At 51.5% G+C, this 17,559-nt stretch overlaps 1 protein-coding gene across 1 annotated transcript; it reads right to left on the bottom strand.

The window, feature by feature from the left end:
* Positions 1 to 358: 358 nt before the first annotated feature.
* PIF1 (PIF1 5'-to-3' DNA helicase) lies at positions 359 to 10,006 on the bottom strand. The gene is made up of 12 exons (XM_040643113.1): positions 7,528 to 10,006; positions 6,535 to 6,667; positions 6,328 to 6,453; positions 6,061 to 6,214; positions 5,855 to 5,969; positions 5,668 to 5,774; positions 4,120 to 4,259; positions 3,643 to 3,749; positions 2,868 to 2,955; positions 2,609 to 2,754; positions 1,780 to 1,971; positions 359 to 1,568 (listed from the first exon to the last, which is right to left on the bottom strand). Exons 1-12 carry the CDS (start codon positions 8,083 to 8,085, stop codon positions 1,509 to 1,511), a joined length of 1,926 nt encoding a protein of 641 aa, XP_040499047.1. The 5' UTR covers positions 8,086 to 10,006; the 3' UTR covers positions 359 to 1,508.
* Between the last annotated feature and the right edge of the window lie 7,553 nt (positions 10,007 to 17,559).

Genomic DNA, 17,559 nt, shown 5'->3' with positions numbered 1-17,559 from the left:
CCTGCTCTGGGTGCCAGGGCCTCTGCTGGCCTTTGGAAGACCAGGATAAATGCCCTCAGATGCCCAGATGTCATGTCATGTCATGTCATGTCATGTCATGTCATGTCATGTCATGTCTTCCTGCAACCAGCAAGTTTTCCCACCTCTTACCATCGTTGCTTTTACATTTAAAATACATTTTACTCATAACCAGGGAACCTAGTTTTAGCCAAACTGCAAGCACCCCTAAACAGTTTCCATCAGACTCTTTGATCAACTGAAGCTAGTTTTGTTTGTTTATTTGTTTTAAGATTTTATTTATTTATTTGACACAGAGAGAGAGGAAACACAAGCAGGGGGAGTGGGAGAGGGAGAAGCAGACTCCCCGCTGAGCCGGGAGCCTGATGCAGGCCTCGCTCCCAGACCCTGGGATCATGACCTGAGCCAAAGGCAGACATTGAACCAACTTAGCCACCCAGGCGCCCCATCTGAAGCTAGTTTGTTGGTGATCCCTTCCCCAACACAACGTTCAAGCTGGAGCCCCACCCAGCAAGGTGCAAAGTGAGAAAGTTGCGACCGAGACCCCAGCATTCAGAGGTTCTGACAGGCCCATTTCCTGCCATGTGAATTCTCTCCTGTGTCCTTGTCTGCCCCCTGCGCAACAGTGATTCACCTCGTCATTTCACTGTGAGTCACCAGTCTCTGGTAACTCAGCTTTCCAAATAACCAGTGATCCTAACAAAAGCTCACATAAGGGTGTTGTGATGTAAGCAAACACCTCTGTGTGCAGCCATGGGGAGAGGGCCCTGGCCACAGGTATAGCCCGTGCCCCAGGCAGGGAGGCCTTCTTAAAGAGAGCAGAAGACTCAACTCACGGTCCTTACACAACTCACAAGTTTATTTGGCCTAAATAAACGTAATCTGAGAACATCCATCTCAACACGCCTAAATACTATTTCTCCTCCCAGAAAGGAGCTTAAGATACAGGGACTTGGTTTGCATTGTGTGTTCTCAGGTTAGGCTCAGGAGGGGGTTTGTCCTGGCCTCTGCTAGCCTGGGCCTAGCTGTCACAGTAACCCCAGGTTCCCTTCTCTTTTTGGGGCCTGTACTTGGCCTGAGTCTCCCAGTCCAGGGCTCCTGTAGCCTGCTCCTGCTCCTGGAGTACCTGTCTTCACTGCCTCTCTCCTCTGTAGCCCAAAGAGAGCAGCATTCACAACCGTGGGGCCCTGGGCCAGCCCTCACAGACAGCTTCATTCTAGAACACCAGCTGCCACCATAGGCCCTTTCCCAACTGGCCCGGCAAGGGTTACTCCTGTCCCTGGAAGCAGCTCACCCAGGGCCCGGGGAGAAACTGACGCACAGCTGGCAAATGGGTAGGAAGTGCTCTCCCTTGCACCCTGCCAGGAGGCTGAGAGCCCTAACGAAGGAAGAAAGAGACACTGGCTATCCTCCCCCAGATATCTCCAGGGGCCCTGGTCCACCAGGGAGGAGGAAGAAGGGGAGACCATCATTTGTCTTCTCTTTGAGGCTCAAAGGTTTGGGTCCTCATTCTCCTGGTCTGAGGCTGCCTCATCATCGTTTGGAGACTTCTGAATCAGAGACAGAGAAACCCAGTCATGGACTCATACTGTCCCCCAGGGCCACAGCCTAGGGGCCAGCATCTCCTTCCTCTTGCCCCTGCTCCCAGCAGAGCCAGAGGAGGCTCTGTCACCCCTACCCCACAGTCCCTTGGCCGTCCCTACGTCCTAGTTCCCAGGCTTCCCACGCCACATGACCCACCATCAGGAGACTCCCTCTTACCAGGCTGAGGCCCCTGCCCCTCCCCAGGGCGGCATAGAAGCTCAGCACGCGGGGGTCACAGCGAACCACCGTGGGATCAAAGTCCAGCACACGCAGGCCCTGCAGGCTGCGGGCCCGGGAAAGGGCCACGTAGGCCTGGCCACTGGCAAACACACGGCCCAGAGAGATCTCCACGCAGTCCAGGGACATGCCCTGGGGGAAACGGAGGAAGGAGCTAGAGCACCTCAGCTGAAATCCCTTGTCCACAAGAGCTTGACTCTCCCTACACTGGTCCAGCAACTGCCCCTGGTTCTCTTTAGCCAGTCCACGGATTCTCAAGGCAGAGACAGATTGACAACCACGGGCTGTCTGAGTAGACACAGTCCAAGAGACACAGATCGAGAATTACAGTAGAGGGATGGGGGCAAAGGAAAGGGCTCAGGCCTGGGTCAGACAGGCATGGAAATAAATCCTGGCTCTTCCTCTCACTCTCTGGGTGACCTTTGGACAACTTACTTAACCACTCTGAGCTTTGGTTTCCCCTTCTGTAAAACAGGACTGATTATGACATCGGTACCTCATACAGTTGTCAGGATTAAATTTAACATCTGGTAGTGGCTCAGGAAATGGCAGGAAAGGAGAGGACGGAGGGAAGAGTATGTGTCTGGGAAAGGGAGAGGAAGCAGGATGGGAAACGCACAAGAGAAAGGCTAATGCTTCCACGGGTCTGGAGCTTTCTGTCCAGGGCAAGCCCAACCTCCATAAAGCCTTCCAAAACCCCCTTCAACTCCAGGCCTGTCCTGTCCCCCGTCCGCCCTGCCCCGTCCCTGCCCCCGCGCTGGCTGCTCACCTGGCTCTTGTGGATGGATATTGCCCAGGCCAGCTGGAGGGGCAGCTGCCGCCGGCTGAGGAGCTGGCCCCCAGTAGCCTGCACTGTCCAGCGGTCAGCATGGATGACCTCGGTGACTCCGCACAGGAAGCGCACCCGGGGCAGCCCTGAGGGAGGCGTGGGGTGAGAGCAGGCCTTACCCCATCATCCTAGCTTCTCCTCGCATGTACCCCAGGGTCGCTGCAAACCCAAGCAGTAGGACTGGTCTCCCATCGCTCACCTCTCCCCTCGGTCTCGAACCCGACGACCACCCCCCGGGCGCCATTCACCAGGCCCCGGGACACTGCTAAGTTCTTTACTAACATCACCTGCAAGGGAAAGCGAACTTGAGGCACGGAGAGCAGCCCATTCCCACACCTGGCCTCAGCTCCGGCAGTCACTGCGGCAATTCCAGGCGGCTGGGGGCACTCCTGGAGAGGCACTGAGTCCTAATCCTTAACTCTGTCACCGGCTGACTATGACCCCTGTGGCAAGCTGCTTTATTTTCCCCGGTCTCAGGTGCCCCTAGTGTCAAAGGGGAATGACATTTGCTGTTTGCCTCAGGAGGGGGTAAGGAACAATAAGGTAATGGACATCACAAGGCTCTAAAAATGACTGTGTCTGTTATGGCGTATGTGTATAGGCCGACATCGTGAGGGATAGCCCCAGGTCCTGTCACCCCTCTTCCAGCCCGTAAGTGCCCTTCAGAACCTGAGGAAAGTCTCCCATTTGGCCCAGCCCAACATCATGGGAAGAAGCAGGGCTCTCTCACACCATAAAGATGCAGAAACTGAGCTTCAGCAAGGGAAAGGGGCTTGTCCAAAGCATTGTTGCTGGTGCCCCAGGCCTAGCAAGAAGAGGGCAGTGGGAGGCTGAAGATAGGAAGGCGGGTGGGAGCAGGAGGGAGGGAGTACACTGAGGTCGCGGCTGGGCCCTCTGGCTATGGAGCTGCCTGGGCCGAGGGGAAAGACCGGGAAGCCCAGGCCCCCCAGGTCTTGGCTCTGCTTCCCACTCACCTGGGCCCCCAGCTTTAGTTGAAGGATCTGGCTAACGGGACACTGGGCATCCAGGGTCCGGGCTTGCTCAGGGTCACTGTCCATGGCCTTAAAGCTGTGTACCTCACCTAGGAAAAAAGAGTTGGGCAAACGGATTACAAGTCACTGACTTGTGGCTCAGTTTCTAAAACCATGTATTAGACCAGGGTGTAGAAGGTGGTAGTGGGGACAGATCAGGCTGGGGCTTTGGAATCAAGGGCCTGGGTTCAAGTGTTACTTCCAGTATTTATTGGCTCAGTGACCTTGACCTGTTCAAGGTCACGCCTCTCAAAGTCACAGTTACATCTGCAAATGTAAGGGCCTTTATGGCTAGAGAGGTTGGGGGCCTAAATATCCAAATGGCCCCAAGGGCCCATGCTGTTGGGTGGGGGTGGGGGACCGATACCTGCCTGATGGGCCCTCCCAGCTGGTCTTGCCCAGCCCTGGGTCCCTGTTCACCTGGCAGTTCCCGCAGTCGCCTCTCATTGGTGAGGGCCACATCATCCTGGTGAGTGCAGAGCCTTGTGGCCACAATCCCATCTCGCCCCACCTTGTGGGAGGCTGTGGCCTGGAGCTGGCGGGTCACTTCATCTGAGCACCTGTAGGGGCTGGGCTATCAGGGCAGAGCCCACCTGAACACCAGGAAAGGCGGGGCACGTGGCTGATATGGCCCAAGCAGTAGGCCATGGGTCAGACTTGGGGATTAAAAAGGGGCACCAGGCCAAAATGTGCTGGCCCCCAGGCTGGCCAACTTGCCTTTCCCCACCTGGACCCCAGACATGGGGAATGATCATGGGCAGGCACCCTTTCCTGTGAATGGCCCCAGGTAGGAGCTCGCCACTCTCCCACCACAGTGCTCCTGAGGAAGTTGGATATGACAAGCGAGCACAGGCCAGAGGTTCAGAGGACCTGGACAAGGCACTGATGTTGATACCCTGTCATACTGGTAGACTATAATCAGACTGGCCTCCAGGCTACAATCTTCTAGCCTCTTGCTTGCTGCCTTGGGGGCAAAAATCCAGCCTGTGTTTCTTTTCTTTATTTCTTCCTTTCTTTTTTAAGTTTGGTTATTTATTTGTTTATTTTTATTTAAATTCAATTAGCCAATGTATAGTACATCATTAGTATTTGATATAATGTTCGATGATATTTATTTATCTATTTAAGTAATCTCTACACCCAATGTGGGGTTCAAACTCCTAACCCCAAGATCAAGACCCACTTGCTTCTCTGACTGAGCCAGCCAGGTGCCCCTAGACTATGTTTCTATCTCAAGCCTTCGTCCACATGGAAAAGCCTGGGTGCAAAAGCAAATCACATGGGAGAAGGGGGAATAACTTAAGACCTACGTCTCTCTTTGCTCTGCCACTCAATCTTCCTCTTGTTCCCCACATATGCGGGTGTGTGCTGTGTACCTTCCTAGCTGCCTCATATGTCTGTGACAGGGGTCCCTAAGCATAGAAAGTCCCTCACTACCACCACCTCCTCCCCCCATCCTGTCCCAATCTGGTTTTCAAGGACTACCTGGTCTTCCGCCTTCCTGGCCTCCTGCATGCTGGCACATTAGAGTAGTCCTGGCATTTCAGCTTTTTGTCCTAGCTGGGGTGGGATCGTGCCTGCAAACTCTCTCCCTCACCAAGTGACCCCACAGGCTCTAAGGGTGGAAGGAACTTGGGTTTTAGAGTCAGGCCAGGTTCAAATCCCAACTTAGTCACTGGGGCAAGTCACTTCACCCTTCTGAACCCTCTGTTTCTGCATCTATGAAATAGGAGTGTTAACATCTCTGATTTCTTCTTGTGTATCTATGTGCCCATATTCCCTGACACCTACTCTATACTGGGTGATGGGGACCCAACCTTGGAGGAGGCAGGGTCCCAGTGCTCAGAGAGTGACCATCTTCTATGGGGCCATGAAGCACTTTTCCTCCTTCTCTGGGCCCCTGTGCTCCTCCATGACCCATGCTTGAATCCTCATCCCATGGTCCCTTCTCTGTTCACCAGTGCCCACCTTCCCAGCCTGACAGCCTGCAGCAGAGAGATGAAGGTCTGGTCTGCCTGCCTCCGCACCTTGGTCAGCTCCAGGGTGACTGGGACACACCTTCTCCAGCTCTTGGCCTGGTGGGGGGAAGGCAGGGGTTTCAAGGAGAAGAGCAGACACTCTGGGGGGGGGGGCAGGGCCAGAGGGTGAGTGATACCTGAAAGCAGAACTTCGGGGGCTGGGAGCCCTTGGTTACAGGTGGCAGCTGCAGGAAGTCCCCACAGATGATGAGCTGGATCCCTCCAAATGGCTTGTCCTGCTGCCGGACAGCTCTGGAGAGGAGTACCGGGTACTTTAGGAGCTGGGGCGGGAAGGTTCCATACAGAAAACCACCAGAACCCAGCGCTTATTGCATTTACTGACCTGGCCACCGCTTCCAGCTTGTCAAACAGGTCTGCCTCCACCATGGAGATCTCATCGATGACTAGCCGCTGGCAGTTCAGCCAGCCCTGCCTCACAGCTGGACGCTGGGCCAGGGCCACACACTGGGCCAGGGGAGCCTGGCCTGAGCCGATGCCTGCAAGTGATACTATTCGGCCTGACACCCTAGCCCTGTCCCAACCTTGACACCCTCTCCCTTCTCACAGGCCTGGCTGGCTTCCAGCTCAAGCCCCTGAGATCCCCGCTTACCTGCAAAGGCATGGAGGGTGGTACCCCCGATATGGCAGGCTGCCACCCCAGTGCTGGCCGTAGCCACAGTACCTGTGGGAGGCAGTGAGCCCAGGATACGCTTCAGCAGATAAGACTTCCCTGTCCCTGGGCAGAGGGTAAAGTCAAGTTCACCAGCTCCTCCATCTTACCCCATCACTGCCCCCCCCCCACACTGCCCCCCAGTACCTGCACTCCCAGTGAAGAAGATGCTCTGGCCTTTCAGGACAACCCTCAGCACAGCAGCCTGTTCCTCAGAAAGCTGTGGTTTGGTGGGGGGCAGGCTCAGCTTCTTCACAGGCAAGGGCCACCCTGGGGCTTCCTGTGGGGGGACAGGACTGTCTCAGGGCTTCCTACTACTATTAGGCATTGCCCCTCCCTTCTTAGCCTGGGTGCCATGCTGGTAGCCCTTTGTGTCTCTGCTGGTTTCACTCCTTGAAGCCCATGCGAAGCTTGGTTCCCCTGGAGATCTTACCAGTAACTACTTGGGGCCAGGTCTCTCCTCGAGGAAGGGATCATGGCTGGGTCTCCACTGATCCCTGGTGCCCTGGTGACTGCCCTATGTGGGTCTAGATCCTCCCTTGGTTCCCTCCCCTGGTCTCCCTAAATCTCTTGGTTCTCTCATAAGGTCCTTCCTTCTCACTTCTCTTCCTGTCACAAACCTGCCTGCCTCAGCGCAAAACCCTGCCTGGCCAGGGCCCTTTCTTGCTCCTTCTTCTCCCCAGCTTAGTCTCAAATCCCTGTGGTCTGTGACCCATCTGCCCCAGTTCACAAGCACTGCAAGACCTTCCAGACTTTGTCCACCCGAACTGATCAGACCTGTTGGCGGCACCTGACACTGCTGACCACTTCTCTCCAAAAGCTCCTCTCCTTCTCCAGGCCCAACAGCCTCCTACCTTTTCTTCTGAAGTCACCTTTCTAGGCCTCCTTCTCTACTTTCTCTTTTACTGTGACGTAGGCCCTCTTTTCCTAGTCTAGCTTACTCCGGGACTGCACTCAGGAACACACGCACAATTCCCACATCCCTGTCATACTCAGATGTCCGATGGGCATCTCCTCTGAGATAACCAGCAACCCCCTCCCATATTGCCTCCAGCTTCCCCCCTAAACTGGGGCCTCCTGGGTCTCTTCCACCTTAGGGGCACACCCACTCCCTGAGGCGTCCCCCCTTCCTGTCCTCACAGGGCTGGGCTCGGCTTGAGCCCGGGGTTCCGTGGGTCGCTTCACGGGCGTGGCGTGCGGGACCCGGGTGGCCACCGCGCGCCGCAGCTCCTCGGGCTGCACGGGGCTGATGGTGACGAAGTCGCGGGGCCGCGGGCCAAGCAGCTGCGCGCGGGCGGAGGCCGGCCCGGGCCCCGGGGCTGCGGCCAGCTTGAGGCGCAGCGTGCGCAGGAAGCGTCGCAGGCGGTCCGGGGGGCAGTCGGAGAGCAGCAGCTGCACAGCGCCCGCCCCGGGAACGCCGTGGGTGGGGAGCCGCAGCGTGCTGCGCCCGGCCGCCGCGAAGCGCGTGAAGAGGCGCGCCGCCCGCAGAGGGAAGCAGCGCGGCCGCCCCGCGGGCCCAGGAGCCTGCAGCCGCAGCAGCAACTCGCGGCGCTCGTTCCGTCCCAGGCTCAGCTCCGCGGTGCGTAAGGCCTGGCGCTTTCGCGGCTGCCCGCCCGGGCTCAACTCTTCCACAGCCACGCGGCACCGCAGCTCCGCGTCCTCGAATTCCGCTGGCGCTGCCTGGGTGCCCGACAGCATCGCCACCGCCTCCGCAGATCTGCAAAAAGCCGGGAGCTCAGGGGTCACGAGGACTCAGTGGACCTAATAGGGGGCCCGATCAAGGCCACATAGGGTCACGGAGGTTGTCACCGGTAACACAAAGAGGTCGCGGAGACTGTAAAAGGGACCTGGGATCAACCGAAATTCACGTAGACTCCCCTACACAGTAATTTCCAGAGCGGTGATGCGCAGCGTCAAATGCACCCAGGAATGGGGAGCCTCGGCTGTCGGACCAGAGCTGCGGAAGCAGGCTCCTGAACAAAAAAGAAGCCTTCTTCCAAGAAGCCCAGGGAGGGCAAGGGAATCCTGAGTCCTCTCCCAAGGAAGCAGCGGAAGCTCAGGTGGAAAGATGAGCAGGGACCTTCTGTCTTCCAGATACTTTAAGTGGTTTGTAGGCAGCCAGGCCAATCTCACTATTCCCCGTGTACGGAAGTGGAAACAGACTGGGACAGGTTACAACGACTCGTAGGAGTCAGGGTTAGTGTGATTCCCAAGCCCTGACTCTTCCCATCTCCAAGGTGGGCATTGGGTGGTGAATATTTGGCTAGAGAAATCACGGGGGACCCAGGGGCTCGGGAATCCATGTTTCCTTCGTCTGACCCACTCGTCTGCACCCTCACGCAAAGACCCACTGAAAAACCAGACTCTCTGTCTCCCACCTCTGCGATCGCGTGGACACTCACTTGCACCGGCACTCGGACGAACACGCTGAACAAAACCGGCCGGCTAAGGAACCTCGGACAGTCTGAACTTTCAAATACTAGAAGTAGAAAATCACCCTATTACGGGCCGGATCTTTAAATTCTCCAGCCAATCAGAGGCAGGGGCGTGACAACGGGCGTGTCTTGCGTTGGGTTCAAACTCCCAGAGCTTGGGCTGTACCAATCGCACCGCGGTGAAAGGAGGCTTATTGTGGTGGGCGAGCATTACCAAAACTCATGCACCAGTGGGAGAGGTGGGAAGGGGCGGAGGGCAGCAGCTGAGCCACGCGTGGTGTTGTGTCACCCAGTGCGGCTTGAAGATTTGCTTTTAGAACGCTGCCTCCAACGCACTTTTTCCCGGCTCTAGCCCTCACACAGCGGCTGAACTTGGCCTTTGGAAAGAACTGCCTCTGATCCCTCCCACTCGTGTTTACCTTTACTTGGCGGTTGCCCACTCCTGGGCCGACTACCCCAAGGCCTGCAGCTTCGGTTGCCTAACCATCACCTCAACCCCCACCCCCGCTACTCTTTCCACCCTTCTCTGCCTCTGTAAGGGTCATTTTAGGCAATTGTCTCCCACAGGGCTGAGGCATTCCAAGACCTGTGCCAGGTGCTCAGGGAGTACAAAGAAAGCATGTGAGCCTCTGTCTTCAGGGAATTTGTATCCCTTTTGTTGCACTGGATGCTCGGAGAATTTATTTTTAATTATCTTTTCTCCCCCCTCACTGAAGCTTGGAATTACATAGCTGGAAGGGATCTTACAGGTGAGTCAGCCTCCTCATTTATTGGACTGCCCTCATTTTTCAAATGAGGAAACCAAGGCTTCAACAGATTTTACCAAAAGTCACATAGCTTGCAGATAAGCAAAACAAAGCCTTGAACCCAAGTCTAACCTGGTGTGAGCATCTGCTGTTTACTGCACCACACTGCTCCCAGGTGGCTAGTCTAGCTTCTTGAAGGGAATCCCGGCCTGGACTGGAATCTCACTCAGCTCCTGACAGCTGGTGCAGTGCCCCAGCCCTGCCAGTTAGAGGTTCCTCTGAGCTAGTTTCGTTAATGTCTCAAGCCTTTGTTTCCTCATATATAAAAATGGTGAGAGACGAACATGTGATGATTGTATAGCTCTGTGACTATACTAAAAACCACTGAATTGTTTGCTTTAAATGGGTAAATTGTATGATATGTGAATTATATCTCAATAAAACTGTTAGGAAAAAAATCAGGAGGAATATTGTTCCTCTTAGGTGCTGTCTTGACATATGCGTACCCAGGGGCATAGGGAAATTTTCAACATGACTGTGGCAGGCAGAATAATGGTCCCCCTAAGGTGTCCCTATCCTAATCCCCAGAATTTATGAATATGTTACCTTGCATGGCAAAAGTGATTTTGCAGATGTGATAAATTAAGGATCTCGAGGGGGAAAGATTATCCTGGATTGTTTGGATGGGCGCAATGGAATCGCAAGGGCTCTTATAAAGGAAAGGGAGGCAGGAGAGCCAGAGAAGGAGATGTGGTCAAGAAGCACAGATGAGTGTGAGAAACAGAGGAAAATGTGTAGATGTTACTGCTGGCTTTGATGATCAAGGAAAGGGCCATGAATCAAGCCATAGAACACAGGAGGTTTCTGGAAGCCGGAAAAGGCAAGGAAGTGGGTTCCTGCCCGTTGGAGTCTATAGAAGGAACACAGCTCTTGATTTTGGCCCAGTGAGACACATTGCGGACCTCCAGAACTCAAGATAATAAATTTGTGTCGTTTTAAGCCACTAAATTTGTGGTAATCTGTTAGAGCAGCAACAGCGCTAAGAAACAAGTACAGTCGGAAAGTGAAAGAGCCGGGATTATGAACCCAGGTCTGTTTCCAAAGCCTCTGTTCTCTCCTCCCTTTACCCTTTGCTTATAATGGGCCCGGCACACTCACAAACAACCTACTCCCTTCCCCTTTCCCTCTGTGCAGTGCCCCAGACTGCCTGTAGAGAAGGCAGAGACACTTCCACATGGATTTTTTCCCCAACATTTTTTTTTCTTTTGACTTTCAAACTTGAAAAATAAAGTACAATATACATAAAATTTACCATTTTAGCTGTTTTTAAGTGCACAACTCATTGCCATGAAGTACTTTCAAATGCTGCATAACCACCACCATTATTTCCAGAAAATTTTCGTCATCCTAAACAGAACGTTTGTACCCATTAGACAATAACTCTCCACTCCTTTCTCCTCTCAGCCCTTGGTAACCCCAACATTTTATTTTGAAAATATTCCAACATATACAGAAAGGTTGAAAGAATTTTACAGTGAACACCCATATACCCACCACCAAGATTCTACAATTAATATTTTGTCGTATTTATCACATGTCTAGTTAGCTGTCCATCTCAACATTTATGAATCCATGTTATGCATTTTAAAGTTGCGGACAACAGAACATTTCACGTCTGAACACTTCAACATGCATAGCATTAACTAGTTTATGCTTTTTTTCTTCCTTAAGTAGGCCCCATGCCCAATGTGGGGTCTGAACTCGCAACCCTGAGATCAAGAGTTGCATGCTCTACCGTCTGAGCCAGGCAAGTACCCCTATGCTTATCTCTCTGTCTGTTTGTCTATCTATCTTAAAAATATTTTACTTATTTATTTGAGAGAGAGAGGGCACAAGTGGGGGTAGCGGCAGAGGGAGAGGGACAAGCAGACTCCCTGGTGAGTGAGGAGCCCTATGTGGGCTTCCATCTCAGGACCCTGAGATCATGACCCAAGCCAAAGTCGATGCTAACTGACTAAGCCACCCAGGCGCCCCTATGCTTATCTTTTCTTTTTTGCTTATCTTTTTATTTTATTTTATTTTATTTATTTTTAAAGATTTTATTTATTTATTCGACAGAGATAGAGACAGCCAGTGAGAGAGGGAACACAAGGAGGGGGAGTGGGAGAGGAAGAAGTAGGCTCATAGCAGAGGAGCCTGATGTGGGGCTCGATCCCATAACGCCGGGATCACGCCCTGAGCCGAAGGCAGACGCTTAACCGCTATGCCACCCAGGCGCCCCTGCTTATCTTTTTAATGTAAACTTTACATATGGTGAAATGTACAACTCTTAGGCTTATCATGAGAAGAGTTTTGACAAATGCAGATATCATTGCAGCCCAAGCCCTTATCAGGATATAAACTGTGCTGTCCAATATGGTAGCCACTAGTCACATGTGGTTAATTTTAAATTCAAATTAATTAAAATTAAATGAAATTTAAAATTCATTTTTTTAAAGATTTTATTTTTATTTATTTGACAGAGAGAGAACACAAGCACAGGGAGCAGGCAGAGGGAGAGGGAGAAGCAGGCTCAGCGAGCAGAGAGTCTGATGCAGGGCTCTATCCCAGGACTCTGGGAGCACAACTTGAGCTGAAGACAGATGCTTAATGACTGAGCTTAATGACTGAGCCACCCAGGCCACACTTCAAACGCTCAATAGCCACATGTGGCTAGAAGCTACTGTATTGGACAACACAGATTTAGGACATTTCCTTCATTGCACAAAGTTCTAAGAACATTATCATCACCTAGAAAGTTCCCTAATGTCACTTCCTACCTAGTCATTCCCCATCCTCAATCCTTAGGCAGCTCTGCTTTTGATTTTGTTTTCACCACAGATTTAGTTTGTTTTAAAATTTCTTATAAACGGAATCATACAATATGGATTCTTGTGTGTACAGGTTTCCTTCACTGAGCATGATTTCCCCAAATCAAATTCATGCATGTTGCTTTATCAGTAGTTGGTTCCTTTTTATTACTAGTAGTATTCCATTGTATGAATATACTAGTTTACTAGTTTATCCATTTTCCTGTGGATGGATATCTGGGCTTTCTATGGATTTATTCTTTACTTTTTAAGAAATAAATACCTCAGTGAGAAATTACTGGGTCATCAGGGGTAGCACAGTCCATTAAGCCTCTGACTCTTGGCTCCCGCCCAGGTCGTGATCTCAGGGTAGTGGGATGGAGCCCCAAGTCTGGCTCCATGCTCAGCACGAGTCTGCTTAAGTTTCTCTCTTCCTCTCCCTCTGCCCCTCACCCCTGCACTCTCTCTCTAAAATAAATAAATCTTAAAAAATACTGCTGGGTCATTGAATAGGTGTACATTTAGGTTTATATGAAACTGCCAGAGATTTTTCCAAAGTGGTGGTTTGTAGGAGTAGCAACAATGAGTCCTTGTAGGGAAAGGAATGGAATGAATAACTGGATCGGGCTTAGCAGTTGATTAACGGTCCCCAGGCTCCGCCCTCTTCCCCGGTCCCTGCGCCGCGGTACCGTCAGTTGGATCCTGATTGGTCCGGGGAGGAGGGAGGCGGAGCCAGAGGGCTTTCACTCTGGGGCCGGACTTCCTCCTTCCCGGCTTTGGGCAGTCTTTGGCATCCTCAGAGTTCTGCTCAGTGCTGCCGGGGCAGGGTCAATTAGCAAAGAAGCTCAGCCCTGCTCCCGGATCTCTCACCTAACCCCAAGCCTGCTTTCAACGCAAGCTCTCAGGAGGAACGAGTTTTCGTCATTATGAAGTTTCCTCCTCGAGAACTCTTTCCATAACTCATGCGCTCTCTTTCACCAGTGGTCTCAATTTTAATCGCTTCATTAATAAAAACCAACAGTGACATTAATAGCACAGGACTGAGCGGTTTACAAAATGCGTTTTGGACCGTAACTTCATTTGACATTTAAAAGAGCCTTTACAGGGGTGCCGGAGTGGCTTAGTCGGTTAAGCGTCTACCTTCTGCTCAGGTCATGATCCTGGAGTCTCAGGATGGAGCCCGGGGTCAGGCTTCTAGCTCAGTGGGGAGTCTGTTTTTCCCTCTCTCTCTGCTCCTCCCTCTGCTCCTTCCCCTGCTCCTGCTGTCTTGCGCGCGCGCGCTTTCTCTAAAAAATAGTCTTTAAGAAAAAAAAAAGTCTTTACAGCCCTAAACTTACAGGGAGTCTTGCAGAGATGCTGAAAGGGTCTTCCAGCTTCCAGAGCACTACTTCACCTGGCATTGCTTCATCACCAGGTAGCTGACACTCATTTTATTAAACCTCTGGTACAGGTGACCCTCCCTCCTTGAAATCCTCTCTTCTCTTTCCACAGCACACTTCCCTTGCTTCTTCAAACTTATTGTCTGTTCCATATAGGTATCCTTTGCTAGCCCCTTTTCTCCACGGAGACCTGTCAATGTGTGAGGACTTCTTTTTTCTTTTTCTATCTTTTCCAATCCCATGGCTTGATTATCAGCTGCATGCTGATTCCCAATATTATATCTCTAGCCTGCCTTTCTCCCCTGAACTCCCAACTCTGTCTCTGTTTGTCCTCCTGATATCACTCACCACACAGATTTCTAGCAGACATGTGAAACTCACTTTCTCCAGAACAGGTTTAATCTCCTTCTCCAACACCATATAAACCTGTTTTTCTCCTGTCTTCATCTCAGTATATGCCCCACCATTTAGCTCAAGTTAAAAACCCACATCATATATATATATTTTTTGAAGATTTATCTATTTGACACAGAGAGAGAGAGAGTACATGCAGGGGGAGCAGGAGAGGGAGAAGCAGGCTCCCCACCGAATAGAGAGCCTAATGTGGGGCTTGATCCCAGGACCCTGAGATCACGACCCAAGCCCAAGGCAGACGTTTAACTGACTGAGCCACCCAGGTGCCCCAAAAAACCCACATCATATTCTTGATTCCTTCTTTACTTACCACATCTAATCCACCATCAAAACCTGTTTCTGCCTCCAAGAGGTATTTTGGATCATTCCCTCCATCCCCACCCCACACCGTAGAGCTAGCAGCCTGTCTTCTCTCCCTGGATTACAGTAGTAAGTCTCCTAATGTCACTGGCTTCCTGGCTTCCACTCCAACCCCCTACAATTCAATCCTTTCTCCAAATAGCAGCAGATGGGATCTTTTCAAACATATAAACACATTTTGCTACTTTCAAGCCCTCGATGCCTCTCTAGGCAACTCCTCTTAGAATAAAATCCATAGTCCTTACCACAGCCTGAGACCAACTCCCTCCCCTTCTTCCACTGTGAACTCAAGTCTACCACTTTCTTCCCTTACTCACTGTGTCTCTGTCACACTGGCCTTCTTGGTGCTCCTTGTATACCCAAAGCCCATCCCTATGCCCAGGTCTTTGCACTAGTTTTTTTCCTCTGCATGAAATACCTTCCTCCAGGGTGTCTGGTTGGCCCAGTCTGGAAAGAATGCAACTCTTGATCTTGGAGTGGTGAGTTCAAGCCTGAAGTTGGGGGTAGAGTTTACTTAAAAAAATAGGGGTGCCTGGGTGGCTCAGTCAGTTGAGTGTCTGCCTTCAGCTCAGGTCACGATCCCAGGGTCCTGGGATGGAGCCCCGAGTCGGGCTCCCAGCTCCACAGGAAGCCTGCTTCCTCTCCCTCTGCCTGCTGTTCCCCCTGCCTGTGCTCTCTCTCTCTGTCAAATAAATAAATAAAATCTTTTTAAAAATAATAATGAAAGTATTTGTTTGAAAGAAAAAAAGAAAAGGAAATACCTTCCACCTCACTCTTTTTGGGGCTGTCTCTGTCTCATCTTTCAGGTCTCAGCTGAAATATCCATATATTTAAATATATTGTGAAATGATTACCACAGTAGGTTTAGTTAACATCCACCATCTCATACAGACCCAATAAAAACATAAGAAAACATATTTCTCCTTATGGTGAGAACTCTTAGGATCTACTCTCTTAGTATCTTCTCTATATACCGTAACAACAGTACTAACTACAGGCATCATGTTGTACGTTATACCCTAGGACTTATTTACCTATAACTGCAAGTTTGTACCGTTAACCACTTTCCCCTAACCTCCCCTACCTTACTCTCTCTCTTTTTAAGACTTTATTTAAGAGAGAGTGAGCAAGTGAGAGAGAGGGCACAAGCAGGGGGAGACGGAGAAGCAGACACCCCACTGGGCAGGGAGGCTACACTGAAGTCACTCCAGCCCTTTGTCTGGGAAGCAGCTCTCATCACACACTGTGTACTCTTTCATCAGAGCCTTTCTGAGGACTTGTCTGCCGTCCTACTGGCTCTGCAGCCCTCCAAGGCAGGGCCCAGCTCCTGTGTGGCCTGGTCATACAATGCTGCCAAAACATTTAGTAGAGAGCACAGAGTCTGGAGTCGGGCAAGGCTTGAATCCTTGCACCACCACTCACCAGTCAAGGGACCTGAAACAGGTCTAAGCCTTGGATTCAAGATCTGTTCAATGAAGATAACAATTGTACCTATCTCGTGGGTCATTATCCACTTTTGTGAAGATTAAATGAGGTACATGTGAGGAGTTTAGTACAGTGAGCAGATGACAGAGGCTCCCTAAATTATTTTGAGTGAACAAATGCCAGGATGAAGTATTGGAAAGCACCCCACTTCAAAAGCCCTCAATAAATTTTGTTGATAAAATGGTGTACATGCAAAACAGACTCCAGCACGTCCACAGCCAGAAACTTTCAATGACTTCCGCTTGTCCTGAGGTTAAAATACAGTCCTCTCAACACAGCCAAGGCCCTTGCTACACTGAACTGTCTGCTTCTCCAGTCTGGCTGGCACGCACTCTGGCACGCGCACACACACACACACACACACACACACACGGTTTCATGCCTCTTTGCCATGCCTCTACTCTCCCCTCTGCCTAGAATGCCCATCTTGCCCCTTTGTCCTGGTTTTGGTGCTCTTCCTACATACATTTACCCTCACATTTAACATATGGTTTTTCTCATCTGTTTACATGCCTTTCTCTCCTGATCGAGGACCGGGCCATTATCTTCCAGCCATTAGTGTAAGGACTGACAAACAATTAAGGCAAATAAAATATTTGTGTTGAATGAATGCATGTGGTGTGGAGGCAACAACTAGAGGGCCGGCATGGGCTGGGCTGGGGAAACTGATGCCAAAGTGCCTGTCAGTGGCTCACTCCCAAAAGTGACAGAGAGCTTGCTGGATATGAAAACTGATCTTACCCCAACCATGAGCTGCTTTTGTGCAACAACATGAATTCCCCAGGGTCTCTGGTCTCCTGCAGGTGGAATCTGAGTTTCCAGATACAGGATCTTCTGAGTCCTGAGTCCTGGGGTGCCCAGCTCTGGAGAGGGAGTAAACCAATATAAACCATATTGAGGGAATAAAACCATGGGGTAGCTGCAAGAGGTTGCCACATATATTGACTTTCTCAGATCCTTTTAGATGAAGGAACCCAGGCCGAGGCATAAAGAAAAAGTATGCCCCCATCTTCCTCCCCCTTGGGCCTCAGGCTACCCTTTTCCATGCAGGGCTGTAAGTGGCTTAGGGGCCTGAGGGCCAGCAGAAGGCAGTGAAAGGGAACTTGGTCAACTGGTGCAGCTGCTGCTATAGCAGCCAGAGCCAAAGGAGGTCACCACTGATCCCACATATACTTAATTCTTCCTGCTGAAGCAAGCTTGGGCAGGGCTGGTTAGGAGAGCTAAGAGCGAAGGGGCAGGGACGGTGCTGGCGGCTGGGATGTAGCCAGTCACTTTCTTTCTCTGGCCCTCTGTTTCTCCAAATGTAAAATGAGGGCGCACGGTGTTAACACTCCACTCCCAGCAAGGCTGTCCAGGCTGCAAGATCACCGCTGGATGGGGGTGGGAGGTGGAGGGTGACCCTCGGATATAGGAACCAGGGAGAACAGCTCTGTGCAACGTCCAACGAGGGCAGGAGAACACTGCATTTGGGGACCCCTGAGAATCAGCGGTAGACCCCCCCCCC

The sequence above is a fragment of the Ursus maritimus genome, unplaced genomic scaffold (assembly GCF_017311325.1).
Source record: "Ursus maritimus isolate PB19 unplaced genomic scaffold, ASM1731132v1 scaffold_27, whole genome shotgun sequence".
Classification (NCBI taxonomy): Eukaryota; Metazoa; Chordata; class Mammalia; order Carnivora; family Ursidae; genus Ursus; species Ursus maritimus.
Note: the sequence above shows the minus strand (reverse complement) of the source record. Positions and strands in the feature narration are given on the sequence as shown.

Coding starts and splice junctions, on each gene's coding strand:
- PIF1 (XM_040643113.1), bottom strand. CDS start 8,085: ATGCTGTCGGGCACCCAGGCAGCGCCAGCGGAATTCGAGGACGCGGAG. Junction 5,970..6,060: donor AAGCTGGAAGCGGTGGCCAG/GTCAGTAAATGC, acceptor ACTCCTCTCCAG/AGCTGTCCGGCAGCAGGACA. Junction 3,750..4,119: donor GCGACTGCGGGAACTGCCAG/GTGAACAGGGAC, acceptor CTTTTTTCCTAG/GTGAGGTACACAGCTTTAAG.